Source organism: Somniosus microcephalus, chromosome 32 (assembly GCF_052327205.1).
Source record: "Somniosus microcephalus isolate GS21.2 chromosome 32, FLI_Smic_1.0, whole genome shotgun sequence".
Taxonomy (NCBI): domain Eukaryota; kingdom Metazoa; phylum Chordata; class Chondrichthyes; order Squaliformes; family Somniosidae; genus Somniosus; species Somniosus microcephalus.
In genome coordinates, this window is record NC_141018.1 from 12,603,277 (window position 1) to 12,630,040 (window position 26,764).

Sequence of the window (26,764 nt, forward strand, 5' to 3'; positions counted from 1 at the left end):
ACACTGTCATTGATTGTTGGATCACAGGTCCCCACACTGTCATTGATTGTTGGATCACAGGTCCCCACACTGTCATTGATTGTTGGATCACAGGTCCTCACACTGTCATTGATTGTTGGATCACAGGTCCCCACACTGTCATTGATTGTTGGATCACAGGTCCTCACACTGCCATTGATTGTTGGATCACAGGTCCTCACACTGCCATTGATTGTTGGATCACAGGTCCTCACACTGCCATTGATTGTTTGATCACAGGTCCTCACACTGTCATTGATTGTTGGATCACAGGTCCTCACACTGCCATTTATTGTTGGATCACAGGTCCTGACACTGTCATTGATTGTTGGATCACAGGTCCTCACACTGTCATTGATTGTTGGATCACAGGTCCTCACACTGTCATTGATTGTTGGATCACAGGTCCTCACACTGTCATTGATTGTTGGATCACAGGTCCTCACACTGTCATTGATTGTTGGATCACAGGTCCTCACACTGCCATTGATTGTTGGATCACAGGTCCTCACATTGTCATTGATTGTTGGATCACAGGTCCTCACACTGCCATTGATTGTTGTATCACAGGTCCTCACACTGTCATTGATTGTTGGATCACAGGTCCTCACACTGCCATTGATTGTTGGATCACAGGCCCTCACACTGTCATTGATTGTTGGATCACAGGTCCTCACACTGTCATTGATTGTTGGATCACAGGTCCTCACACTGCCATTGATTGTTGGTTCACAGGTCCTCACACTGTCATTGATTGTTTGATCACAGGTCCTCACACTGCCATTGATTGTTGGATCACAGGTCCTCACACTGCCATTGATTGTTGGATCACAGGTCCCCACACTGCCATTGATTGTTGGATCACAGGTCCTCACACTGCCATTGATTGTTGGATCACAGGTCCTCACACTGTCACTGATTGTTGGATCACAGGTCCTCACACTGTCATTGATTGTTGGATCACAGGTCCTCACACTGTCATTGATTGTTGGATCACAGGTCCTCACACTGCCATTGATTGTTGTATCACAGGTCCTCACACTGTCATTGATTGTTGGATCACAGGACCTCACACTGTCATTGATTGTTGGATCACAGGTCCTCACACTGCCATTGATTGTTGGATCACAGGTCCTCACACTGTCATTGATTGTTGGATCACAGGTCCTCACACTGCCATTGATTGTTGGATCACAGGTCCTCACACTGCCATTGATTGTTGGATCACAGGTCCTCACACTGTGATTGATTGTTGGATCACAGGTCCTCACACTGCCATTGATTGTTGGATCACGGGTCCTCACACTGTCATTGATTGTTGGATCACAGGTCCCCACACTGTCATTGATTGTTGGATCACAGGTCCCCACACTGCCATTGATTGTTGGATCACGGGTCCTCACACTGCCATTGATTGTTGGATCACAGGTCCTCACACTGCCATTGATTGTTGGTTCACAGGTCCTCACACTGCCATTGATTGTTGGTTCACAGGTCCTCACACTGTCATTGATTGTTGGATCACAGGTCCCCACACTGTCATTGATTGTTGGATCACAGGTCCTCACACTGCCATTGATTGTTGGATCACAGGTCCTCACACTGTCATTGATTGTTGGATCACAGGTCCCCACACTGTCATTGATTGTTGGATCACAGGTCCTCACACTGCCATTGATTGTTGGATCACAGGTCCTCACACTGTCATTGATTGTTGGATCACAGGTCCTCACACTGCCATTGATTGTTGGATCACAGGTCCTCACACTGCCATTGATTGCTGGATCACAGGTCCTCACACTGTCATTGATTGTTGGATCACAGGTCCTCACACTGCCATTGATTGTTGGATCACAGGTCCTCACACTGCCATTGATTGTTGGATCACGGGTCCTCACACTGTCATTGATTGTTGGATCACAGGTCCTCACACTGCCATTGATTGTTGGATCACAGGTCCTCACACTGCCATTGATTGTTGGATCACAGGTCCCCACACTGCCATTGATTGTTGGCTCACAGGTCGCCACACTGTCATTGATTGTTGGATCACAGGTCGTCACACTGTCATTGATTGTTGGATCACAGGTCCTCACACTGACATTGATTGTTGGATCACAGGTCCTCACACTGTCATTGATTGTTGGATCACAGGTCCCCACACTGCCATTGATTGTTGGATCACAGGTCCTCACACTGTCATTGATTGTTGGATCACAGGTCCCCACACTGTCATTGATTGTTGGATCACAGGTCCTCACACTGCCATTGATTGTTGGATCACAGGTCCTCACACTGTCATTGATTGTTGGATCACAGGTCCTCACACTGTCATTGATTGTTGGATCACAGGTCCTCACACTGCCATTGATTGTTGGATCACAGGTCCTCACACTGCCATTGATTGTTGGATCACAGGTCCCCACACTGTCATTGATTGTTGGATCACAGGTCCTCACACTGCCATTGATTGTTGTATCACAGGTCCTCACACTGCCATTGATTGTTGGATCACAGGTCCCCACACTGTCATTGATTGTTGGATCACAGGTCCTCACACTGCCATTGATTGTTGGATCACAGGTCCTCACACTGTCATTGATTGTTGGATCACAGGTCCTCACACTGTCATTGATTGTTGGATCACGGGTCCTCACACTGCCATTGATTGTTGGATCACAGGTCCTCACACTGCCATTGATTGTTGGATCACAGGTCCTCACACTGCCATTGATTGTTGGATCACGGGTCCTCACACTGCCATTGATTGTTGGATCACAGGTCCTCACACTGTCATTGATTGTTGGATCACAGGTCCTCACACTGCCATTGATTGTTGGATCACAGGTCCTCACACTGCCATTGATTGTTGGATCACAGGTCCTCACACTGCCATTGATTGTTGGATCACGGGTCCTCACACTGCCATTGATTGTTGGATCACAGGTCCTCACACTGCCATTGATTGTTGGATCACAGGTCCTCACACTGCCATTGATTGTTGGATCACAGGTCCTCACACTGCCATTGATTGTTGGATCACAGGTCCTCACACTGTCATTGATTGTTGGATCACAGGTCCTCACACTGTCATTGATTGTTGGATCACAGGCCCTCACACTGTCATTGATTGTTGGATCACAGGTCCTCACACTGCCATTGATTGTTGGATCACAGGTCCCCACACTGTCATTGATTGTTGGATCACAGGTCCTCACACTGCCATTGATTGTTGGATCACAGGTCCTCACACTGCCATTGATTGTTGGATCACAGGTCCTCACACTGCCATTGATTGTTGTATCACAGATCCCCACACTGCCATTGATTGTTGAATCACAGGTCTTCACACTGTCATTGATTGTTGGATCACAGGTCCTCACACTGCCATTGATTGTTGGATCACAGCTCCTCACACTGTCATTGATTGTTGGATCACAGGTCCTCACACTGTCATTGATTGTTGGATCACAGGTCCCCACACTGCCATTGATTGTTGGATCACAGGTCCTCACACTGTCATTGATTGTTGGATCACAGCTCCTCACACTGTCATTGATTGTTGGATCACAGGTCCCCACACTGCCATTGATTGCTGGATCACAGGTCCTCACACTGCCATTGATTGTTGGATCACAGGTCCTCACACTGCCATTGATTGTTGGATCACAGCTCCTCACACTGTCATTGATTGTTGGATCACAGGTCCTCACACTGTCATTGATTGTTGGATCACAGCTCCTCACACTGCCATTGATTGTTGGATCACAGGTCCTCACACTGTCATTGATTGTTGGATCACAGGTCCTCACACTGCCATTGATTGTTGGATCACAGGTCCCCACACTGTCATTGATTGTTGTATCACAGGTCCCCACACTGTCATTGATTGTTGGATCACAGGTCCTCACACTGTCATTGATTGTTGGATCACAGGTCCTCACACTGCCACTGATTGTTGGATCACAGGTCCTCACACTGTCATTGATTGTTGGATCACAGGTCCTCACACTGCCATTGATTGTTGGATCACAGGTCCTCACACTGTCATTGATTGTTGGATCACAGTTCCTCACACTGTCATTGATTGTTGGATCACAGGTCCTCACACTGCCATTGATTGTTGGATCACAGGTCCTCACACTGCCATTGATTGTTGTATCACAGGTCCTCACACTGTCATTGATTGTTGGATCACAGGTCCTCACACTGCAACTGATTGTTGGATCACAGGTCCTCACACTGTCACTGATTGTTGGATCACAGGTCCTCACACTGTCATTGATTGTTGGATCACAGGTCCTCACACTGTCATTGATTGTTGGATCACAGGTCCCCACACTGCCATTGATTGCTGGATCACAGGTCCTCACACTGCCATTGATTGTTGGATCACAGGTCCCCACACTGTCATTGATTGTTGGATCACAGCTCCTCACACTGTCATTGATTGTTGGATCACAGGTCCACACACTGTCATTGATTGTTGGATCACAGGTCCTCACACTGTCATTGATTGTTGGATCACAGGTCCTCACACTGTCATTGATTGTTGGATCACAGATCCTCACACTGCCATTGATTGTTGGATCACAGGTCCTCACACTGTCATTGATTGTTGGATCACAGGTCCCCACACTGTCATTGATTGTTGGATCACAGGTCCCCACACTGCCATTGATTGTTGGATCACAGGTCCTCACACTGCCATTGATTGTTGGATCACAGGTCCTCACACTGCCATTGATTGTTGGATCACAGGTCCTCACACTGCCATTGATTGTTGGATCACAGGTCCTCACACTGTCATTGATTGTTGGATCACAGGTCCTCACACTGCCATTGATTGTTGGATCACAGGTCCTCACACTGTCATTGATTGTTGGATCACAGCTCCTCACACTGTCATTGATTGTTGGATCACAGGTCCTCACACTGTCATTGATTGTTGGATCACAGGTCCTCACACTGTCATTGATTGTTGGATCACAGGTCCCCACACTGCCATTGATTGTTGGATCACAGGTCCCCACACTGTCATTGATTGTTGGATCACAGGTCCTCACACTGCCATTGATTGTTGGATCACAGGTCCTCACACTGCCATTGATTGTTGGATCACAGGTCCCCACACTGTCATTGATTGTTGGATCACAGGTCCTCACACTGCCATTGATTGTTGGATCACAGGTCCTCACACTGCCATTGATTGTTGGATCACAGGTCCTCACACTGTCATTGATTGTTGGATCACAGGTCCTCACACTGTCATTGATTGTTGGATCACAGGTCCTCACACTGCCATTGATTGTTGTATCACAGGTCCTCACACTGTCATTGATTGTTGGATCACAGGTCCTCACACTGCCATTGATTGTTGGATCACAGGTCCTCACACTGCCATTGATTGTTGGATCACAGGTCCTCACACTGTCATTGATTGTTGGATCACAGGTCCTCACACTGTCATTGATTGTTGGATCACAGGTCCCCACACTGCCATTGATTGTTGGATCACAGGTCCTCACACTGTCATTGATTGCTGGATCACAGGTCCTCACACTGCCATTGATTGTTGGATCACAGGTCCTCACACTGCCATTGATTGCTGGATCACAGGCCCTCACACTGTCATTGATTGTTGGATCACAGGTCCTCACACTGTCATTGATTGTTGGATCACAGGTCCTCACACTGCCATTGATTGTTGGATCACAGGTCCTCACACTGCCATTGATTGTTGGATCACAGGCCCTCACACTGTCATTGATTGTTGGATCACAGGTCCTCACACTGTCATTGATTGTTGGATCACAGGTCCTCACACTGCCATTGATTGTTGGATCACAGGTGCTCACACTGCCATTGATTGCTGGATCACAGGTCCCCACACTGTCATTGATTGTTGGATCACAGGTCCTCACACTGCCATTGATTGCTGGATCACAGGTCCTCACACTGTCATTGATTGTTGGATCACAGGTCCCCACACTGTCATTGATTGTTGGATCACAGGTCCTCACACTGCCATTGATTGTTGGATCACAGCTCCTCACACTGCCATTGATTGTTGGATCACAGCTCCTCACACTGCCATTGATTGTTGGATCACAGCTCCCCACACTGTCATTGATTGTTGGATCACAGGTCCCCACACTGTCATTGATTGCTGGATCACAGGTCCTCACACTGCCATTGATTGTTGGATCACAGGTCCCCACACTGCCATTGATTGTTGGATCACAGGTCCCCACACTGTCATTGAGTGTTGGATCACAAGTCCTCACACTGCCATTGATTGTTGGATCACAGGTCCTCACACTGTCATTGATTGTTGTATCACAGGTCCTCACACTGTCATTGATTGTTGGATCACAGGTCCCCACACTGTCACTGATTGTTGGATCACAGGTCCTCACGCTGCCAGAGTTCTGCTCTCAGTCTCATCATTCTGGTGAGGGATCCAAGGGGAGGCCACATAAGCTGGGAGTGGGAGAAGGATGGCTGTTTCTGTTGATTTTCTGTGGGTAAAAGGGAAGGTCGCCTTGCATGATCGCCTATCCTTGACTGCAAATGCTGTGTGTTGTTGGAGAGAATCTTACCAAAAGAATCACTGGAACCCTCCCAGAATAGTTATAACGGGCCTTGAGGCCTCCACCTTAGGAATACGACCCTTTCTGTCTCTGTCCTCCTCAATCCCTCTGACCTTTTGCCCTCAATATTTTCACCAAGAACTCTACCGAATACCAAGCCACCACTCCCAGACTGTTACAGACCTTCTCTCTTCCAAACACATTTACCCCATTGCCTCTGATCTTGCCCTCCCCCAGTCGCTTGTTTCTTGCTCCTCCCCACAGGAAGGTCTGTCCCGCTGGCCCTAGTTTCAGCCTGCTCCTGTCCCATTGCACGTATTCTTCCTGATCTTGCCTCTTTTCTCCCACCCCCTTTTACCCAGCCGCATCCACGACTACAACACAAAAGCAAAATACTGCGGATGCTGGAAACCTGAAATAAAAACAAAAAATACTGGAAGCACTCGGCAGGTCAGGCAGCATCTTTACAGAGTTAACGTTACTGGTCGATGACCTTTCGTCAGAACTGGAAAAAGTTAGAGATGTAACAGGTTTTAAACAAGGGCAGGGAAAGGAGGAGGGGAGGAAAGAACATCTGCCGTCCTTTGCTACTTTAATGATTTGAGATTCTCTGGCCCCGTCACCTCGGTTTTAGTGTGGATCTCCAGTCCCTCAGCCCCTCACCTGGAGGTTAGTCTCTAGCCCTCATCTTCCTCCAGTCCCCATCCACCAAATCCACCGACTCCTCCTGATCAATGGTGAGCTCACGTGGGTCCATCCCATTCCTGTACCTCTGCTCTCAACTCCTCCCCGTCTGCTCACAACAGGGTCTCCCTTGTCCTTACGCTCCACCCCACCAGCCTCCGCATTATTCCGATCACCTTCTGCCATTTCTGACACCTTCAACCTGATCCCACCACCAAGCCCATCTTCTCCCCTCCCGTTTCTACTAACTGCCCAGCGCTAACAAACCCATTTCCCAGCGGTACACCCTCCTTCACTCTTCCTCCACCTCGACTCCTGGCCTTTCCCATTCAACCAGAGCAGACGCAACACTTGTAACCTGAAGGATTCACAGCCCCGAAGGAGGGCATTCGGCCCAATGTGCCTTTGCTCGAACAATCCAGGACTAATCCCACTGCTGCATTGTCCATCTATAATCCTCTATCATCATTTTCAAATACTTGTCTCCTGTTCCCTTAAAGATGCAGTGGTCTCTGCCTGAACCACTCCCTGTGGCGAAGCGTTCCAGGCTCCAACAACCCTCTGCATAAAAAAAATCTCCTACCTCGCTCCTCACTCCCTTAGTGAGAATTTGAAATTGATGATCCCTTCTCGCTGACTCCCCAACCTGAGGACATCGTCTTTCCCAATTCACTGCCAAAGTCTTCCTCACCCCTGGGATCACCCTGATGAATCTATGCTGTGTGCGCTCTAAGGCTTTAATGTCCTTTCTAATGAGGTGTTTAAACTACACACAGTACTGTAACTGGCCTGACCAATGCTTTGTATAACTTCATCATTGCTCTCATAATCTATGCCCCATTTATAATATCCAAAGTGCTTTCTTATATCTTTATCTACCTGGACTCTCACTTTTGGGGAATGTGAAGCTCTGGGTCTCTCTATCCCTCCGCACCCTTCAGTGTCTTTCTGTTGAGTGTATATTCCACTTCCTTGTTTCTCTTCCTAATATCTAATATCACATTCTCTACATTAAATTCCACCTGCCCCCTGCCCACCCATCCCACTGACCTCTCTCTATTCTCCTGAAGTCGTTTACAGTCCTCACTGTTTGCCAAACCTCCTACTTTTGTGCTATGGGCAGATTTCGTTATCATGCTCCCTATATCGATATAGACCGGGACCCTGGGCACATCACTTGAAACCCTTCCCCAATCCCAGCAACACCCACGTACCGGTTTCCAATCTGTCACCCAGCTTTTTAATCCACTCTGCTACAATTCCTCCTATATCATACACCGGCATTTTTCTAAACCTTTTCCGAGACTCCTTCTGAAAATCCATCGGCATAATATCCCCACCCTTGTGAGCAAACGGGGAGGAGTTGAGAGCAGAGGTGCAGGAATGGGATAGACCCGCGCGAGCTCACCATTGATCTGGAGGAGTCGATGGAGTTGGTGGAAGGTGAGGACTAGAGACTACCCTCCAGGTGAGGGGTTGAGGTGTAGAGGGACTGGAGATCCACGCTAAAACCGAGATGACGGGGCCAGAGAACCTTAAATCATCTCCGAAGTCCGACATCTGCAAGTTTCCCCACCTTCTCCCTTGTGTGTGGATCTCCCCTGTCCTTTTTATATCAGCTAACAGTTTTCTAAGTTGCAGATTATTCCCGTTAACTCCCTCTGTGTGGCGCGAGTATCTGCTGTTTCTGCCCCTTCTCTCTGTATATCCCGTAGTTTACTGATCTGGTACAAGTGACACTGGTAACACGAACTCGCCTTTTCTATTGCCAGATGTGAGCAGAGAGCCTTTGCACTGAGTGACCATTGCTGACCATGAAATTCCTATTGTACCTGCAGAAACTGGAGGATGTTCTGAACTCTGCCCTCTCAGAGCCACTGAAGTCTGTCATGCTGGGACTGATGAAAACTCCAGCCAAGTACGATGCTTCTGAAGTCAAGGGAGCGATCAAGGTGAGGCTTTCATCAGGAGCTTCTTTCTTTGGGGCTGATTTGGGGCGGGATAGTCGCGGAGAAGGGAGTGAAATTGGAAGGTGAGGACTATCTGGTGAGGCTGCTTCACCACCCTGACCCCCAACACCCGCCCCCCCAACCCCTGCCACCCCGCTGAAATCCCCTCTCTGTTACTGGGGTTTAGAGGATTAGCAGGAGTTATGACGACAGGTTGCATAGACTAGGCTTATACTCCCTCGAGTATAGACGATTAAGGGGTGATCTAATCGAGGTGTTTAAGATGATTAAAGGCGTTGACAGGGTCGATAGAGAGAAACTATTTCCTCTGGTGGGGGGAAGTCCAGAACAAGGCGGCTTCACGTTAAAATTAGAGCCAGGCCATTCAGGGGTGATGTCAGGAAGCACTTCTTCACACAAAGGGCCGTGGAAATCTGGAACTCTCTCCCCCAAAAAGATGTGGATGCTGTGGGGACAATTGGAGCTTTCAACACTGAGATCGAGAGAGTTTTGTCGGGTAAGGGTATCAAGGGATATAGATCAAAGGCGGGTAAATGGAGTTAAGATACAGATCAGCCATGCTCTGATTGAATGGCAGAACAGCCTCGAGGGGCTGAACAGCCTCCTCCTGTTCCAGTGTAACAGGCTCGAGGGGCTGAACGGCCTCCTCCTGTTCCTGTGTAATAGGCTAGAGGGGCTGAACGGCCTCCTCCTGTTCCTGTGTAATAGGCTCGAGGGGCTGAACGGCCTCCTCCTGTTCCTGTGTAACAGGCTCGAGGGGCTGAACGGCCTCCTCCTGTTCCAGTGTAACAGGCTCGAGGGGCTGAACGGCCTCCTCCTGTTCCTGTGTAATAGGCTAGAGGGGCTGAACGGCCTCCTCCTGTTCCTGTGTAATAGGCTCGAGGGGCTGAACGGCCTCCTCCTGTTCCTGTGTAACAGGCTCGAGGGGCTGAACGGCCTCCTCCTGTTCCTGTGTAACAGGCTCGAGGGGCTGAACGGCCTCCTCCTGTTCCTGTGTAATAGGCTAGAGGGGCTGAATGGCCTCCTCCTGTTCCTGTGTAATAGGCTAGAGGGGCTGAATGGCCTCCTCCTGTTCCTGTGTAATAGGCTAGAGGGGCTGAATGGCCTCCTCCTGTTCCTGTGTAATAGGCTAGAGGGGCTGAATGGCCTCCTCCTGTTCCTGTGTAAAAGGCTCGAGGGGCTGAATGGCCTCCTCCTGTTCCTGTGTAATAGGCTAGAGGGGCTGAATGGCCTCCTCCTGTTCCTGTGTAATAGGCTCGAGGGGCTGAACGGCCTCCTCCTGTTCCTGTGTAATAGGCTCGAGGGGCTGAACGGCCTCCTCCTGTTCCTGTGTAAAAGGCTCGAGGGGCTGAACGGCCTCCTCCTGTTCCTGTGTAATAGGCTAGAGGGGCTGAATGGCCTCCTCCTGTTCCTGTGTAATAGGCTCGAGGGGCTGAACGGCCTCCTCCTGTTCCTGTGTAATAGGCTCGAGGGGCTGAACGGCCTCCTCCTGTTCCTGTGTAATAGGCTCGAGGGGCTGAACGGCCTCCTCCTGTTCCTGTGCAGAGATTGCCATTGGCCACTGCTTCCATGGCAGCTGAGTGTGAGAGATTGGGGTGCCTGACTCCCTAGCCCATTTCCCTCCATTCTGTCTCTGATCCCGCCACTTGCCATGGTGATAGGCCTGGGGTCGCAGCGGGAATGGCCCCACATTGAGGCAGAGGGTCCTGTAGTGACCTCCTCTCCCTCCAGCTCACCGCCATGCCTTGGCCGTGGCCTTCAGTGAACGACTCGGGACAGCCTCAGGGCCTGTCAACCCACACCCTCCCTTTGGGTGTTGCTGCATCACCTTCTCCCCGGGGGTTGTCGGCAATCTCCCGCTTCCTGGCAGGAATCTTTCTGGGATCCCACCATGCTTCTATCTCTCAGTATACTAGCCCACGGCCATGTGGGGTCAGCACAAGCTCGGAGGAATCCAGCCCAAGTCTAGAGCTGTTCATCTGCATGATCCAGGGGGAGATGAGACGGATTGTTTTACGTAGTGGGTTGTGATGATCTGGAATGCACTTCCTGAAAGGGTGGTGGAAGCAGATTTAATATTTGCTTTCAAAAGGGAATTAGATATGTAGAAATAAAATAAATTGCATTTATGTAGCGCCTTTCACCTCAGGGTGCCCCAAAGTACTTTACTGCCAATGAAGTACATTTTTGAAGTGTAGTCACTGTTATAATGTAGGAGAAATTTGCATGGCTATGGGGAAAGAGCGGGGGAGTGGGACTAACTGGATAGCCCTCTCAAAGACCCGCACAGGCACGGTGGGCCGAATGGCCTCCTTCTGTGCCGTAAATTTCTATGATTTCATCCCCCCCCCCAATTGACAATTTGGAACTTTTATACACTCCCCGTTGAGGGTCGTCACCAGTCCACGAATCACTGCCTCCCGGTCCTGGAACAGCTGACTGTAACAGCAAGGAGGTGAAATCCCAGTATTGTCGCTCTGCCGACAGAGGTCCCATCGCTCCCAGAGGGCGAGGCCTCCGAGCTCATTATCACAATCAGGGCAGACGACTGTGGATCATGGGGTAATTCAGACTAGCACTATCTGAAGCCTCACACTCCCAAACACTCACACTAGTGCACACTCACACACACTCACACTAGTGCACACTCACACTCATACTAGTGCACACTCACACTAGTGCACACTCACACATGCTCACACTAGTGCACACTCACACACACTCACACAAGTGCACACTCACACTAATGCACACTCACTCTGGTGCACACTCACACACTAGTGCACACTCACACTCATACTAGTGCACACTCACATTCACTCACACTCACACACACACTCACACTAGTGCACACACACAGAGACACACCGGTGCACACTCACACTAGTGCACGCTCACACTAGTGCACACTCACATGCACTCACACTAGCGCACACTCACCCACACTCACTTACATTCACTCACACACACTCACACTAGTGCATACACACACTAGTGCACACACACACTAGTGCACACTCACACACACTCACACTAGTGCACACTCACACACTAGTGCACACACTATTGCACACTTACACTCACACCAGTGCATACTCACACTCACACACACTCACACTAGAATGCACACACACTCACACTAGTGCATACACACTTCACACTAGTGTACATACACTAGTGCACACACACACTCACACTAGTGCAGACTCGCACAATCACACTCACACACATTAGTGCACACTCACACACACTCACACCAGTGCGCACTCATACACTCACACACACGCTCACACTAGTGCACACACACAGACACACACACTCACACTAGTGCACACTCACACACACACTCACACATGCTCACACACACACACTAGTGCACACACACAGACACACACTCACACTATTGCACACTTACACACACAATCACAAACACACACTCACATGAGTGCACACTCACATACACACTCACACTAGTGCACACACACACACACTAGTGCACACACACACTCACTAGTGTACACTCACACATTCACACTAGTGCACACTCACACTAGTGCACTCACACTCACACACTAGTGCACACTCCCACACTAGTGCACACTCACACACTAGTACATACACACACACACTCACACATTCACTCACATGCACTCACACTAATGCACACTCACACACTCACTCACACACACTCACACTAATGCACACTCACACACACTCACACTAGTGCACACTCACACACTCACACATACTCACACTAGTGCATACTCACACTAGTGCACACACACACACACACACACTCACATGAGTGCACACACACACACACACCAACTAGTGCACACTCACACACGCTCACTTACATGCTACAACACACATTCTCACAAACTAATGCACACCCACACACATGTTGTACGGTAGCAAAGTGGTTAGATTACTGGACTAGTAATCCAGAGGCCTGAACTAATGATCCGGAAACTACGGCGCCTGGGGAATTTAAACTCAGTTAATTAAATAAATCTGGAATAATTACTAGTTTCAGTGATGGTGACCATGGAACTTCCAGATTGTCGTAAAAACCCATCTGGTTCACTAAAGTCCTTTGGGAAGGAAATCTGCCGTCCTTACCCGGTCTGGCCTATATGTGACTCCAGACCCACAGCAATGTGGTTTGACTCCCACATCCTGTGAATAAAAAACACACAAACTGATTCATACTCACACAAACTCACACTGATTGCTTTCCCATTGCTGTCTGCTCGTTCAGCATAGGGATTTGACCCAAGGACTGTTCTAGCTCGGCAACACAGTGTTTAATAATCAGGGCAATTGCTTAGCTTGCTGATTGTTTCTCCAGGAGGTGAGTCTGGTGTCTGGTGTTTGGTGTGATCACAGTTGGCAGCGTTTCAGTGCCCGATGTGCCATCTGGTGGCTGTTAGCTGCGACTGCGTGAGGTGGATTTGTGTGTTCACTCAGAACTGTACAAACTGCAACCATTGGCTACACTGGCCACGGAACGATCCCATGGATTAGACTCCCAGGGAGAAGCACTTCCTTTCCACGTGCTAAAATTCTGTTATGAGCTGTAAAGAGTTTGTCATTTCTGCCCAGTCAGCTTTGCTGCTGAACTTGTGATGAATATTTGTGCATTTTTACAACAAATTAAAGAAATGGGCTTTAAAATCTGCTGTTGACAGGGGCTGGGAACCAATGAAGCCACTCTGATTGAGATCATGTGCTCGCGCACAAACAAGCAGATGCAGGACCTGTGCAGAACTTATCAGGAGGGTAAGTGAGGAGAGATCTGCTCGAAGCACACACTCGGTAACTTGTAAAAACTGAGGATATTTCAATAATTCATAGAATCACAGCACAGCAACAGGCCGTTCGGCCCATCAGGTCCATGGCAGTGATTATGCTCCACACCAGCCTCCTCTCACCCCTCTTCATCTCACCCCATCAACATGTCCACCTATTCCTTTCTCCCCAGACAGTGGCTGTGGCTCAAGCGTGTCGCTGTTCTAATCTCGCTCTGATCTCTGTCACAGACCACTGCGCTACACCCTTTATCTCTTCTCCCTCTCGCTCCATCAGTAACTGTGCTCCCCGCGCACCACTGTTAGTCACCCTTAAAGCATTTACAGTATCAGAGACTCACACAGCACAGAGGGAGGCCCTTCGGCCCATCGTGCTTGTGCTGGCTCTTTGGTTGAGCGATTCCATTAGCCCCACTCCCCTGCTCCCTCCCTATAACCTCGTGTTGTGGAGCATTTTAAACCAACACTCGACACAAGGTTTCAGATCGATAGTCAAGTTGTCTTTATTGCACCGGTGGGGAGACAGTCTGTTCTGTCTCAGCCAGACTTTTCCAAATTGTCACAGAAAACACTGCATTTTTATACATTATACAATAAGCATGGCCACCATGTTAAATTCATTCCTGCCACATGATTGGATCTTGGCCCACATGCACCTTCATGGATTGGTTACGAATCTTAATGTAAACATGTATAAGCTGCCTCTTCAATCAATCACTCAAACTGCTGAATGCTAATTAAAAGATACCTTGGAATGTAACCTAGGTAATAAAGTTCTTACAGGCAGTTGAAATGCTGGACATCCAGTCTCCATTTAATTGTTTTATATCTCTCCAAAGGTCAGCTATCTTTGACCGCATCTTTATGGATGTGGTCTTTCATTGCAGTCCCTGTCTTCCTTACACCTTCAGTGAAACTGCCAGCGATGTCAGTTTAACTCTTTCCCCACTGCACTAGTAAAAAAAATGTTCCCTTCAAGTAATTATCCAATTCCCTTTTGAAAGTTATTATTGAATCTGCTTCCACCGCCCTTTCAGGCAGCGCATTCCAGATCACAACAACTCGCTGTGTAAATAAAAGTCTCCTCATCTCCCCTCTGGTACTTTTACCAATTGTCTTCAATCTGTGTCCTCTGGTTACCGACCCTCCTGCCCCCAGAAACAGTTTCTCTTTATTTACCCCATCAAAACCCCTCATAATTTTGAACTTCTTTTGACCTTTAGCAAGGCCCTTCCTGTCACCTCCTGATTTGATGCGTTGTGACAATGTTGAACGGTGTGAGAATCTGGACCCACCGCCTGCTCTGTGGGTGCTGGGAATTCTCCGAAAGGAAGGAAAGTCTATTTGATGTCCAGATCCAATCTTGCAACCTGTTTCTTACAGTGTTTAAAGTTCACTTTTATTGTGTGAACTCGCCCAAACATTCCACAGCCAGGCTATCGCAGCATGCATTCACCCCAGCTGGAGTATTGTGTCCAATTCTGGCCACCATACTTTCGGAAGGGTGTGAAGGCTTTGGAGAGAGTGCAGAGAGATTTACCAGAATGATATGGGAACAGTGGCACAGTGGTAATGTCACTGGGCTAGTAATCCAGAGACCTGGACTAATGATCTAATAATACAAAGCTAGAAACATAGAAACATAGAAGATAGGAGCAGGAGTAGGCCATTCGGCCCTTCGAGCCTGCTCCGCCATTCAATGTGATCATGGCTGATCATCCAAATTCAGTACCCTGTCCCTGCCTTCTCCCCATATCCCTTGATCCCTTTAGCCTTAAGAAATATATCCAACTCTTTCTTGAATATATTTAATGAACTGGCCTCCACCGCCTTCTGTGGCAGAGAATTCCACAGGTTCACCACTCTCTGGGTGAAGAAATTCCTCCTCATTTCTGTCCTAAATGGCTTACCCCTTATCCTTAGACTATGACCCCTGGTTCTGGACTCCCCAGCCATCAGAAACATCCTTCCTGCATCTAGTCTGTCCAGGCCTGACAGAATCTTATAGGTTTCGATGAGATCCCAATCTTCTAAACTCCAGTGAGTATAAGCCCAATCGACACAATCTCTCCTCGTACGTCATTCCTGCCATCCCAGGTATCAGCCTGGTGAATCTTCGCTGCACTCCTTCCATGGCAAGAACATCCTTCCTCAGGTAAGGCGACCAAAACTGCACACAATACTCAAGGTGCGGTCTCACCAAGGCCCTGTACAACTGTAGCAAGACATCCTTGTTCCTGTACTCGAACCCTCTTGCTACGAAGGCCAACATACCATTTGCCTTCTTAACCACCTGCTGCACCTGCATGCTTACCTTCAGCGACTGGTGCACAAGAACACCCAGGTCTCTTTGCACTTCCCCTTCTCCCAATCTATTGCCATTCAAATAATAATCTGCCTTCCTGTTTTTGCCACCAAAGTGGATAACCTCACATTTATCCACATTATAGTGCATTTGCCATGTTTCTGCTCAATCACCCAACCTGTCCAAATCGTACTGGAGTTTCACGACATCCTCCTCACAGCACACACGTCCACCCAGCTTTGTGTCGGTAATGGTGACCATGAAACTACCGGATTGTTGTAAAAACCCATCTGGTTCACTAAAGTCCTTTAGGGAAGGAAATCTGCCTTCCTTACCCGGTCTGGCCTATACGTGACTCCAAACCCACAGCAATGTGGTTGACTCTTAACTGGCCTCTGAAGTGGCCCAGCAAGCCACTCAGTTGTCAAGGGGCAATTAGGGATGGGCAATAAATGCCAGCTTTGCCAGCGACGCCTGTAATGTATGTACCTTTAAGGGGAGAACTACTTTTTACAGCTCCTGTATCCTGTAGTACCGGCAGTGACCACACCTGTATATAAACCCGGAGTAGTGATCTGCAGTCAGTTGCAGTTTGAACCCTCATTCAGTAAACACCTGTTGATCGTTCCCTGCAGTCTTTGTCTGATTATTGAAGGACACAACATTAAGATACACGGATCTAACATTGGCGACGAGGTAGATTCGAACCTACCTGCAACTCTGCATCACCTCCCAGGGATTCGCTCCTGGAGAACAGTGGAAGGAGATCGAGTCCAGAAGCACGGGCGTCGACCACGGGCAACCGCCCAGTCATCCAGCGGAGATTTGAGCATCGCAGGGGAGGCTGTCGAGAACCAGGCTTGGCTTTCCAGTCATGGTGGTCCAGCGAAACGGGCTGGCAACAGGTACTGCGCAGACCCTTCCCGGACAGCGGCGGCTAGAGCCGACCGAGCGGCACAGAAAAAGGCCGAGCAGCGTCGATGGGGGAGAGAGAGAGGGCAGAGCGCACAGGGCGCAGCCGGTGTTCAGGACCGAGCGGCGTCAATGGGGGAGAGAGACGAGAGAGAGCAGAGCGCAGCCGGTGTTCAAGGGCTGAGCAGCGTCAGCGGGGGAGAGAGACGAGAGAGAGCGGAGCGCGGCCGGTGTTCAAGGGCCGAGCAGCATCAACGGCGGAGAGAGGCGCGCAGGAAAACGCGAGGCGCTGCCATTGCCACGAGAACCACAGAGAGCGGCGTTGGCAGCAGCGCAGGAGCAGCGCACGAAACCCACAGGGCGTCGCCATTTGCCACGAGGACCGCCGAGAGCGGCGTTGGCAGCAGCGCGGGAGACGCCATTTTAAGCCGCAGCGGGAAAGAAAGGAAAGCGCGGGAGACGCCATTTTAAGCCGCAGCGGGGAAGAAAGGAAAGCGCGGGAGATGCCATTTTAAGCCAGTCTAACCACACCCAAAAATGCCGAAGAGTGGCAGTATCACAGCGTTCGACAATGAAGTCGAAGATTAGACGACATATGTCGAACGCATAGAAGTATACTGCAAGGCGAATGAAGTGCCAGATGACAAGAAAGCGCTGGTATTGTTGAATTCAATGGGTGCAAAAACGTATGGCTTACTACGAAACCTAGTAACCCCAGAGAAGCCAGTAGAAAAGGATTTTGAAAACATAGTGTCAATCCTACAGGACCACTTAAACCCCACACCGCTGCTGATAGCAGAAAGATTTAAGTTTCACAAAAGGAACCAGCATAAAGATGAAAGTAATGCTGAGTATTTAACAGAACTGCGCAAGCTATCAAAACACTGCCAGTTTGGAACGGGACTAGCAGATACTTTAAGGGACAAGTTTGTGTGTGGGCTTCAAAGTGAAGGAACCCAGAAACGGCTTCTATCAGAAAAGGATAAGGCTTTCAGCATTGCAGTATCACATGAAGCAGCAGCACAGGGCGCTGCAGAGATACAACAGAGACCGCAAGAATATGGCACAAATGAAATGTCATACGGAACAGTGAAGTGCTATCGCTGCGGCAGAACAACACACGACCATAATGATTGCTGGTTCAAGGACAAAGTGTGCAGACAGTGTGGAAAAGTAGGACACATAGCAAGAGTCTGCAGGTCGGGAAAGAAAACCAGCAGCAAGAAATCTTCACAGGAGAAGTACAAGAGGTACATAAGGTGACGGAGAGTAGTTCAGACGAGCAGAAGAGTGATACAGACTCCGGAAGCAAGGAGCTGGGTTGTCTGGAACTACATAATGTGATCAAAACGGAGGATCACCAAACTATCTGGGTCACGCTCAAGATAGCAGGAGTCCAAGTGAAAATGGAATTGGACACAGGATCAGCCCTAACAGTCATAAACCGAAGGGACTACAAGCGGCTATTCTCACATATACCCTTGAGAGATACAAAGATTGTCTTGAAGACATACACGGGGCAAAAAGTCTACCCCAAAGGAAAAATAAGGGTGAACGTTATATATAACGGCAAGGAAACACCAAAAATGGACCTATATGTATTGCCAGATGGAGGACCACCACTACTAGGAGGTGAATGGATCCGGAAGATACAGCTAGATTGGCATTCCATACAGGCACTGACTGTGGCTGACAAAAAGGATGACGACGTCACACCTGGGCGACTGTCAAAGATCCTAACTGACGCGAAAGAAGTGTTCCAGCAAGGACTCGGAACCCTAAAAGGCATGACAGCGATGATTAAAATTGAAGAAAACGCAAGCCCAAAATTTTTTAAGGCCGCACCGGTACCTTATGCGATCCGCCCAGCCGTCGAAGCAGAGCTGGAGAGTCTGGAACGTTCAGGTGTACTGTCCAAGGTAGACTGGAGCGAGTGGGCTACATCCATCGTCCCTGTGATGAAAAAGTCGTTGAGCAGCACGCCTGGGGAACCAAGGAAGGTTCGCATCTGTGGGGACTTTAAGGTAACAGTGAACCCGGTCCTTTCCACCGTACAATATCCACTTCCGCGGATTGAAGATATTTTCGCCTCGCTATCTGGAGGGAAACGCTTCACTAAGATTGATCTGGCCCAGGCGTATCTGCAAATGGAGGTAGAAGAAGCATCAAAAAAATACCTCACAATCAACACCCATAAAGGTCTCTACCAATACAACCGGCTGGTATTCGGGGTAGCATCAGCTCCGGCTATTTGGCAGAGGGCAATGGAACAAGTCCTGCAAGGGATCCCAGGGACCCAGTGTTATTTGGACGATATCCTGGTCACGGGCGAAAATGACAGTGATCACCTTGCCAACCTGGAGCAGGTGCTCACTAGGTTGCAGGAATATGGGCTCCGAGCTAACCGCCCCAAATGCGAGTTTTTTAGAAAACAGATCTCGTATTGTGGCCACGTTATCGATAAAGAGGGGTTACATAAGTCCCCAGAGAAAATTGAGGCAGTAGTCAAGGCTCCAGCACCAGAAAATGTGTCACAACTGAGGTCGTTCCTCAGGCTGGTAAACTACTACCATAAGTTCTTGCCAAATTTGTCTACAATACTACACCCACTGAACACCCTACTGCAAACTGGGGTGCCATGGAAGTGGAGTGACGAATGTAGACGAGCTTTCCAGAAGAGCAAAACACTAATCACATCGAAAGAAGTATTGGCCCATTATAACCCGGCATTACCAAATCGGTTGGCATGTGATGCGTCACCCTACGGCATTGGAGCGGTGCTGTCGCACAAATTCTCGGACGGCTCAGAGAGGCCAATAGCCTTTGGATCACGATCACTAACCTCAGCCGAGCGTAACTACGCCCAGATTGACAGGGAGGCCCTCAGCCTAGTGTGGGGAGTGAAAAAGTTCAATTACTATCTGCGCGGGCAGAAGTTCACCTTGCTGACTGATCACCAGCCTCTTGTCTCCATTTTTAATCCAAAGAAGGGCGTTCCGGTGATGACTGCGCAACGGCTACAAAGATGGTCCCTTTTTCTAGGGGCGCACCAATATGAAATCGAGTATAAGGGCACGAAACAGCATGCAAACGCTGATGGGCTATCACGCCTGCCACTGCCTACTGCGGAGGAAGCACCAGCAGTGGATCCTGTCGAAATATTTCATTCGACTATAATGGAATGCTTGCCAGTAACTAACGCTGGTATAGAGAAGGAGACCCGAAATGACCCGACACTGTCTCGGGTATATGATTTGACGGTGAAGGGATGGCCAGCACATGGCGACTCACTGTTGCCAGCATTCTCATCCAGAAGAGAACAGCTGTCAGTATGCCAGGGGACCTTGATGTGTGGACCCCGAGTGGTAATTCCACCCAAGTTAAGTGAGAGAGTGCTCAATGAGCTTCACGAAGGTCATCTGGGAGGGGTGAAAATGAAAAGCCTTGCTAGGGCTTATGTGTGGTGGCCGGGGATCGATCAGCAAATCGAGGACCTGACAAAGAGCTGCTCAGGATGCCAGAAGGCCCAAAATGCACCACCACATGCCCCTCTACACCCATGGGAGTGGCCCTCATCTCCATGGCAACGGGTGCATATTGAATTTGCTGGCCCATTCATGGACTCACTGTTTTTAATAGCCGTGGATGCACACTCGAAATGGCCTGAGGTGATCAAAATGTCCTCCACCACCACGGAGAAAACTATTGCAGTCCTACGGACCATTTTTGCCAGGAATGGCTTGCCAGAGCAGATTTGCTCTGATAACGGACCACAGTTTGTGTCCGAAGAGTTTTGAAGATTTATGAAAAGGAATGGGGTAAGGCATTACACATCCTCCCCGTATCATCCAGCCACAAATAGATTGGCTGAGAGGTTCATACAAACCTTTAAGAAGGCAATAAAGGCTATGTACAATGACAACATTCCGCTGCAGCACAAGGTGGACAATTTCCTGTTCGCCTACCGGAATGCGACACATGCAGTCACCAACCAGGCCCCAGCCATGATGTTCTTTAACCGAAGGTTAAGATCTCGCCTGGATTTGCTCAGACCAAATGTACGAAGAGATGTTGAGAGTAAGCAATTCCAGCACATCCATGAGAAGCCAACAAGGAGCTTCAATGTAGGGCAACCAGTCTTGGCCCGCGACTACCGAACAGAAAAATGGCAGCCAGGAACGATATGCGCACGGCAGGGCCCACTAATGTACACAGTGGATGTTGGGGAGAGCATCGTGAGACACCATGCTGACCAGATCCTAGAGTCACAGGAACAAGTCAACCCCATGCCTCGGCCATACGTACCTGGTGATGAACATGACGTACAGGTAGCATCTACCCCAGAAACAGTAGCATCAGAAGCTGATGAACCAACCGACGACAGTGGGCCAGAATCGCCTCCGCACCAAGAGCGAGACACTCGGGAAAGGCGCTATCCAGAAAGGATCAGGAAGCCTCCCCAAAGACTGAATTTATAAATAGACTATTTTCAGTTAATGTTGCATGTTAAAAGTGTTAATTGTAATTAGTTGATATTTAATTGTTAAATGAGTGTTATGGTACTGTTAATCTAAAAGGGGAGGAATTGTAATGTATGTACCTTTAAGGGGAGAACTACTTTTTACAGCTCCTGTATACTGTAGTACCGGCAGTGACCACACCTGTCTATAAACCCTGAGTAGTGATCTGCAGTCAGTTGCAGTTTGAACCCCCATTCAGTGAACACCTGTTGATCGTTCCCTGCAGTCTTTTGTCTGATTATTGAAGGACACAACATTAAGATACACGGATCTAACAACGCCTACATCCCATGCATGAATTTAAAAGTTCTGTGGAGAGACTGGAGAAGCTGGGGTTGTTCTCCTTAGAGCAGAGAAGGTTGAGAGGAGATTTGACAGAGGTGTTCAAAATCATAAATGGTTTGGATAGAGTAAATAAGGAGAAACTGTTTCCAATGTCTTAAGGGTCGTTAACCAGAGGACACAGACTTAAGGTGATTGGCAAAAGAACCAGAGGCGGCAGGAGGAAAAACATTTACGCAGCGAGTGGTTAGGATTTGGAACGCGCTGCCTGATAGGGCGGTGGAGACAGATTCAATAGTCGTCTTCAAAAGGGAATTGGATAAATACTTGAAGGAGAAAAAATTGCAGGGATCTGGGGAAAGAGCGGGGGAGTGGGACTGACTGGATTGCTCTTCGAAAGAGCCGGCGCAGACTCGATGGGCCGAACGGCCTCTTTGTGTGCTGTACTGTTCTGTGATAAGGCGAGGATTGCTGGAGCTGCTGTAAACCGGATTCTGCTGCTGTAAAATGGGAAGTAAAATCTGTTCTAGAAGTTCCATCAGGTGGAAGCAAAATGAGCAATGGAACCGTTGCAGAAATACCGCATTCGTCCGCTCGTCAACACTGACCAACGTCGGCCCAGCTTTAAAATCCCACATTCGTCCGCTCGTCAACACTGACCAACGTCGGCCCAGCTTTAAAATCCCACATTCGTCCGCTCGTCAACACTGACCAACGCCGGCCCAGCTTTAAAATCCCGCATTCGTCCGCTCGTCAACACTGACCAACGTCGGCCCAGCTTTAAAATCCCACATTCGTCCGCTCGTCAACACTGACCAACGCCGGCCCAGGTTTAAAATCCCACATTCGTCTGCTCGTCAACACTGACCAACGCCGGCCCAGCTTTAAAATCCCGCATTCGTCCGCTCGTCAACACCGACCAACGTCGGCCCTGGTTTAAAATCCCACATTCGTCTGCTCGTCAACACTGACCAATGCCGGCCCAGCTTTAAAATCCCGCATTCATCCGCTCGTCAACACTGACCAACGTCGGCCCAGCTTTAAAATCCCACATTCGTCTGCTCGTCAACACTGACCAACGCCGGCCCAGCTTTAAAATCCCGCATTCGTCTGCTCATCAACACTGACCAACGCCGGCCCAGCTTTAAAATCCCGCATTCGTCCGCTCGTCAACACCGACCAACGTCGGCCCAGCTTTAAAATCCCGCATTCGTCTGCTCGTCAACACTGACCAACGCTGGCCCAGCTTTAAAATCCCACATTCGTCCGCTCGTCAACACTGACCAACGCCGGCCCAGGTTTAAAATCCCACATTCGTCCGCTCGTCAACACTGACCAACGCCGGCCCAGCTTTAAAATCCCACATTCGTCCGCTCGCCAACACTGACCAACATCGGCCCAGCTTTAAAATCCCGCATTCGTCCGCTTGTCAACACTGACCAACGCCGGCCCAGGTTTAAAATCCCGCATTCGTCTGCTCGTCAACACTGACCAACGTCGGCCCAGCTTTAAAATCCCGCATTCGTCTGCTCGTCAACACTGACCAACGTCGGCCCAGCTTTAAAATCCCACATTCGTCCGCTCGTCAACACTGACCAACGCCGGCCCAGCTTTAAAATCCCACATTCGTCCGCTCGTCAACACTGACCAACGCCGGCCCAGCTTTAAAATCCCGCATTCGTCCGCTCGTCAACACTGACCAACGCCGGCCCAGCTTTAAAATCCCACATTCGTCTGCTCGTCAACACTGACCAACGCCGGCCCAGGTTTAAAAGTTGGGTCAAATCCCAATAAAAGCTGCTTCAAAAATCCAGCACAAAACTTGCATAGATTAACGTCAACTTGGGTTTGGGGCTGGACGCACAGCTGTTACACCTGTACGTTGATTCCAATCAGCAGCCTCTGGTCATTAAAATCGGAGCATTTTACAGGATGTCATTGAGATCTGTTTTTTCACATTAGTTGAAGATCAATCCCCACAGCCACAGGCTTGAACTGATTGGCCGTCTCACCGGACAGGGGCTGGGTGTGGCCTGCCACACTCCAGTCTGCTTCAGGAATTAGCAGGAAAGGTTCTGCAGACGGTTTCTTGTATCTTCTCCTGTGCCGACGGTTATCTGTAAATTGTTCCAGGCCCTCATTAAAGTCACGAATGACATCCTGTGTGACTGTGACCGTGATAAACTATCCCTCCTCATCCTTCTCAATCCGTCTGCAGCCTTTGACACGGTTGACCACTCCATCCTCTTCCAACGTCTCTCCACCGTCATCCAGCTGGGTGGGACCGCACTCGCCTGGTTCATTCTTACCTATTCAGTTGTTGCCAGAGAATCACTGGCAATGGCTTCTCTTCCCGCTCCCGCATCGTTACCTCTGGTGTTCCCCCAAGGATCTATCCTTGGCCCCCCTCCTATTTCTCATCTACATGTTGCCCCTCGGTGACATCCCCGAAAAAACAGCATCAGTTTCCACATGTACGCTGACGACACCCAGCTCTACCTCACCACCACTTCTCTCGACCCCTCCACGGTCTCTAAATTGTCAGACTGCTTGACCGACATACAGTTCTGGTGAGCTAAAATCTTCTCCAACTAAATATTGGGAAGACCGAATCTTCGGTCCCCGCCACAAACTCCGTTCCCTAGCAACCGACTCCATCCCTCTCCCTGACATCTGTCTGAGGCTGAACCACACTGTTCGCAACCTTGGTGTCATATTTGACCCTGAAATGAGCTTCCGACCACATATCCACAGCATAACTAAGACCGCCTACTTCCACCTCCGTAACATCGCCCGTCTCCGCCCCGCCTCAGCTCCTCCGCTGCTGAAACCCTCATCCATCCCTTTGTTACCTCTAGACTTGACTATTCCAACGCACTCCTGGCTGGCCTCCCACATTCCACCCTACGTAAACTTGAGGTCATCCAAAACTCGGCTGCCCGTGTTCTAACTCGCACCAAGTCTTGTTCGCCCATCACCCCTGTGCTCGCTGACCTACACTGGCTCCCGGTTAAGCAGCGCCTCGATTTCAAAATTCTCATCCTTGTTTTCAAATCCCTCCATGGCCTCGCCCCTCCCTGTCTCTGTAATCTCCTCCAGCCCCACAACCCCCCGAGATATCTGCGCTCCTCTAATTCTGCCCTCTTGAGCACCCCTGATTATAATCGCTCCACCATCAGTGGCCGTGCCTTCTGTTACCTCGGCCCTAAGCTCTGGAATTCCCTGCCTAAACCTCTCCGCCTCTCTACCTCTCTTTCCTCCTTTAAGACGTTCCTTAAAACCGACCTCTTTGACCAAGCTTTTGGTCACCTGCCCTAATTTATCTTTATGTGGCTCGGTGTCAATTTTTTTTGTCTTAAAATACTTCTGTGCAGCACCTTGGGACATTTTACTACATTAAAGGCGCTATATAAATACAAGTTGTTGTTGTTGTATCCGCTCCATCACCAAGACCGCCCACTTCCACCTCGGTAACATCGCCCGTCTCCGCCCCGCCTCAGCTCATCTGCTGCTGAAACCCTCACCCATGCCTGTGCTACCTCGAGACTCGACTGGTCCAACACTCTCCTGGATGACCACCCGTCTTCCCTGTAAGATACACCTTGTAAGACCCACCTCTTTGACCAAGCCTTTGGTCACCTCTCTGCGTCAATTGTCTGATTTCGCTTCTATGAAATGCCTCGGAAGGTTGTTGCTGTTTTAATCACAAACTCACAAAAGGTTTAAGACAAGCTTCTTATTCAGGAGGCCATTCATTTAGATCACGGCTGATCTGTACCGTAACTCCATCTTCCCACTTTAGTTCCATAACCTTTAATACCCTTACCTAACAAAAAATCGATCAATCTGAGTTTTGAAATTTTCACTTGACCCCCAGCCCCAACATCTTTTTGGGGACGAGAGTTCCAGATTTCCACTGCCCTTTGTGTGAAGAGGTGCTTCCTGACATCACCCCCTGAACGACCTGGCTCTAATTTTAAGGTAATGCCCCCTTGTTCTGGACTCCCCCCACCAGAGGAAATAGTTTCTCTATCTACCCTATCAACTCCTTTAAACACCTCGATCAGATCACCCCTAAATCTTCTAAACTCGAGGGAATACAAGCCCAGTCTGGGCAACCTGTCCTCGTAATTTAACCCTTTTAGCCCCGGTATCATTCTGGTGAATCTGCGCTGCCCCCCCTCCCAGGCCAATGGACCCTTCCTGAGGGGCGGGGCCCAGGACTGAACACAGTGTCTAGATGGGGTCTAACTAGAGCTCTGTATAACTGAAGCATCACTTCCACCCCCATATATTGCAGAGAGATTCAGAGGCAGACACAGACTGTGGCGTTCGAGTGCGGTGACAAGCACATTGTTCTGCTCTATTAATGGAGACATTACCCTGATTAAATGGGCCAAGCGGACACAGGAATATTATATAAACAGGTCTATAATGTTAGCCACAGTCCTCGCTAGGGGTGATAGAGGTGTTGATTATAATGGGAGGAATATTCCAGCCAGTATTCAAACACAGAATGGAAGCAGCATTAACAGTGACTTTATAACCTTCACCTTTACAGTTTACAAGAAAGAAATGAAGAAGGATATCGAAGGAGATACTTCTGGAGATTTCCGCAAACTTCTTTGTGCTTTAGTAAAGGTATGTTCCTAATTATATCTTAAATATG

General features: G+C 49.1%; 1 protein-coding gene across 1 annotated transcript in view; it reads left to right on the plus strand.

The window, feature by feature from the left end:
• LOC147097270 (annexin A2-like) overlaps positions 1 to 26,764 on the plus strand; it is a 59,363-nt gene that overhangs the window by 22,189 nt on the left and 10,410 nt on the right. The window contains exons 5-7 of the mRNA XM_085972088.1: positions 9,134 to 9,247; positions 13,957 to 14,047; positions 26,657 to 26,736. Coding sequence (XP_085828214.1) covers positions 9,134 to 9,247; positions 13,957 to 14,047; positions 26,657 to 26,736 — 285 coding nt within the window. The remainder of the gene's footprint in view (positions 1 to 9,133; positions 9,248 to 13,956; positions 14,048 to 26,656; positions 26,737 to 26,764) is intronic.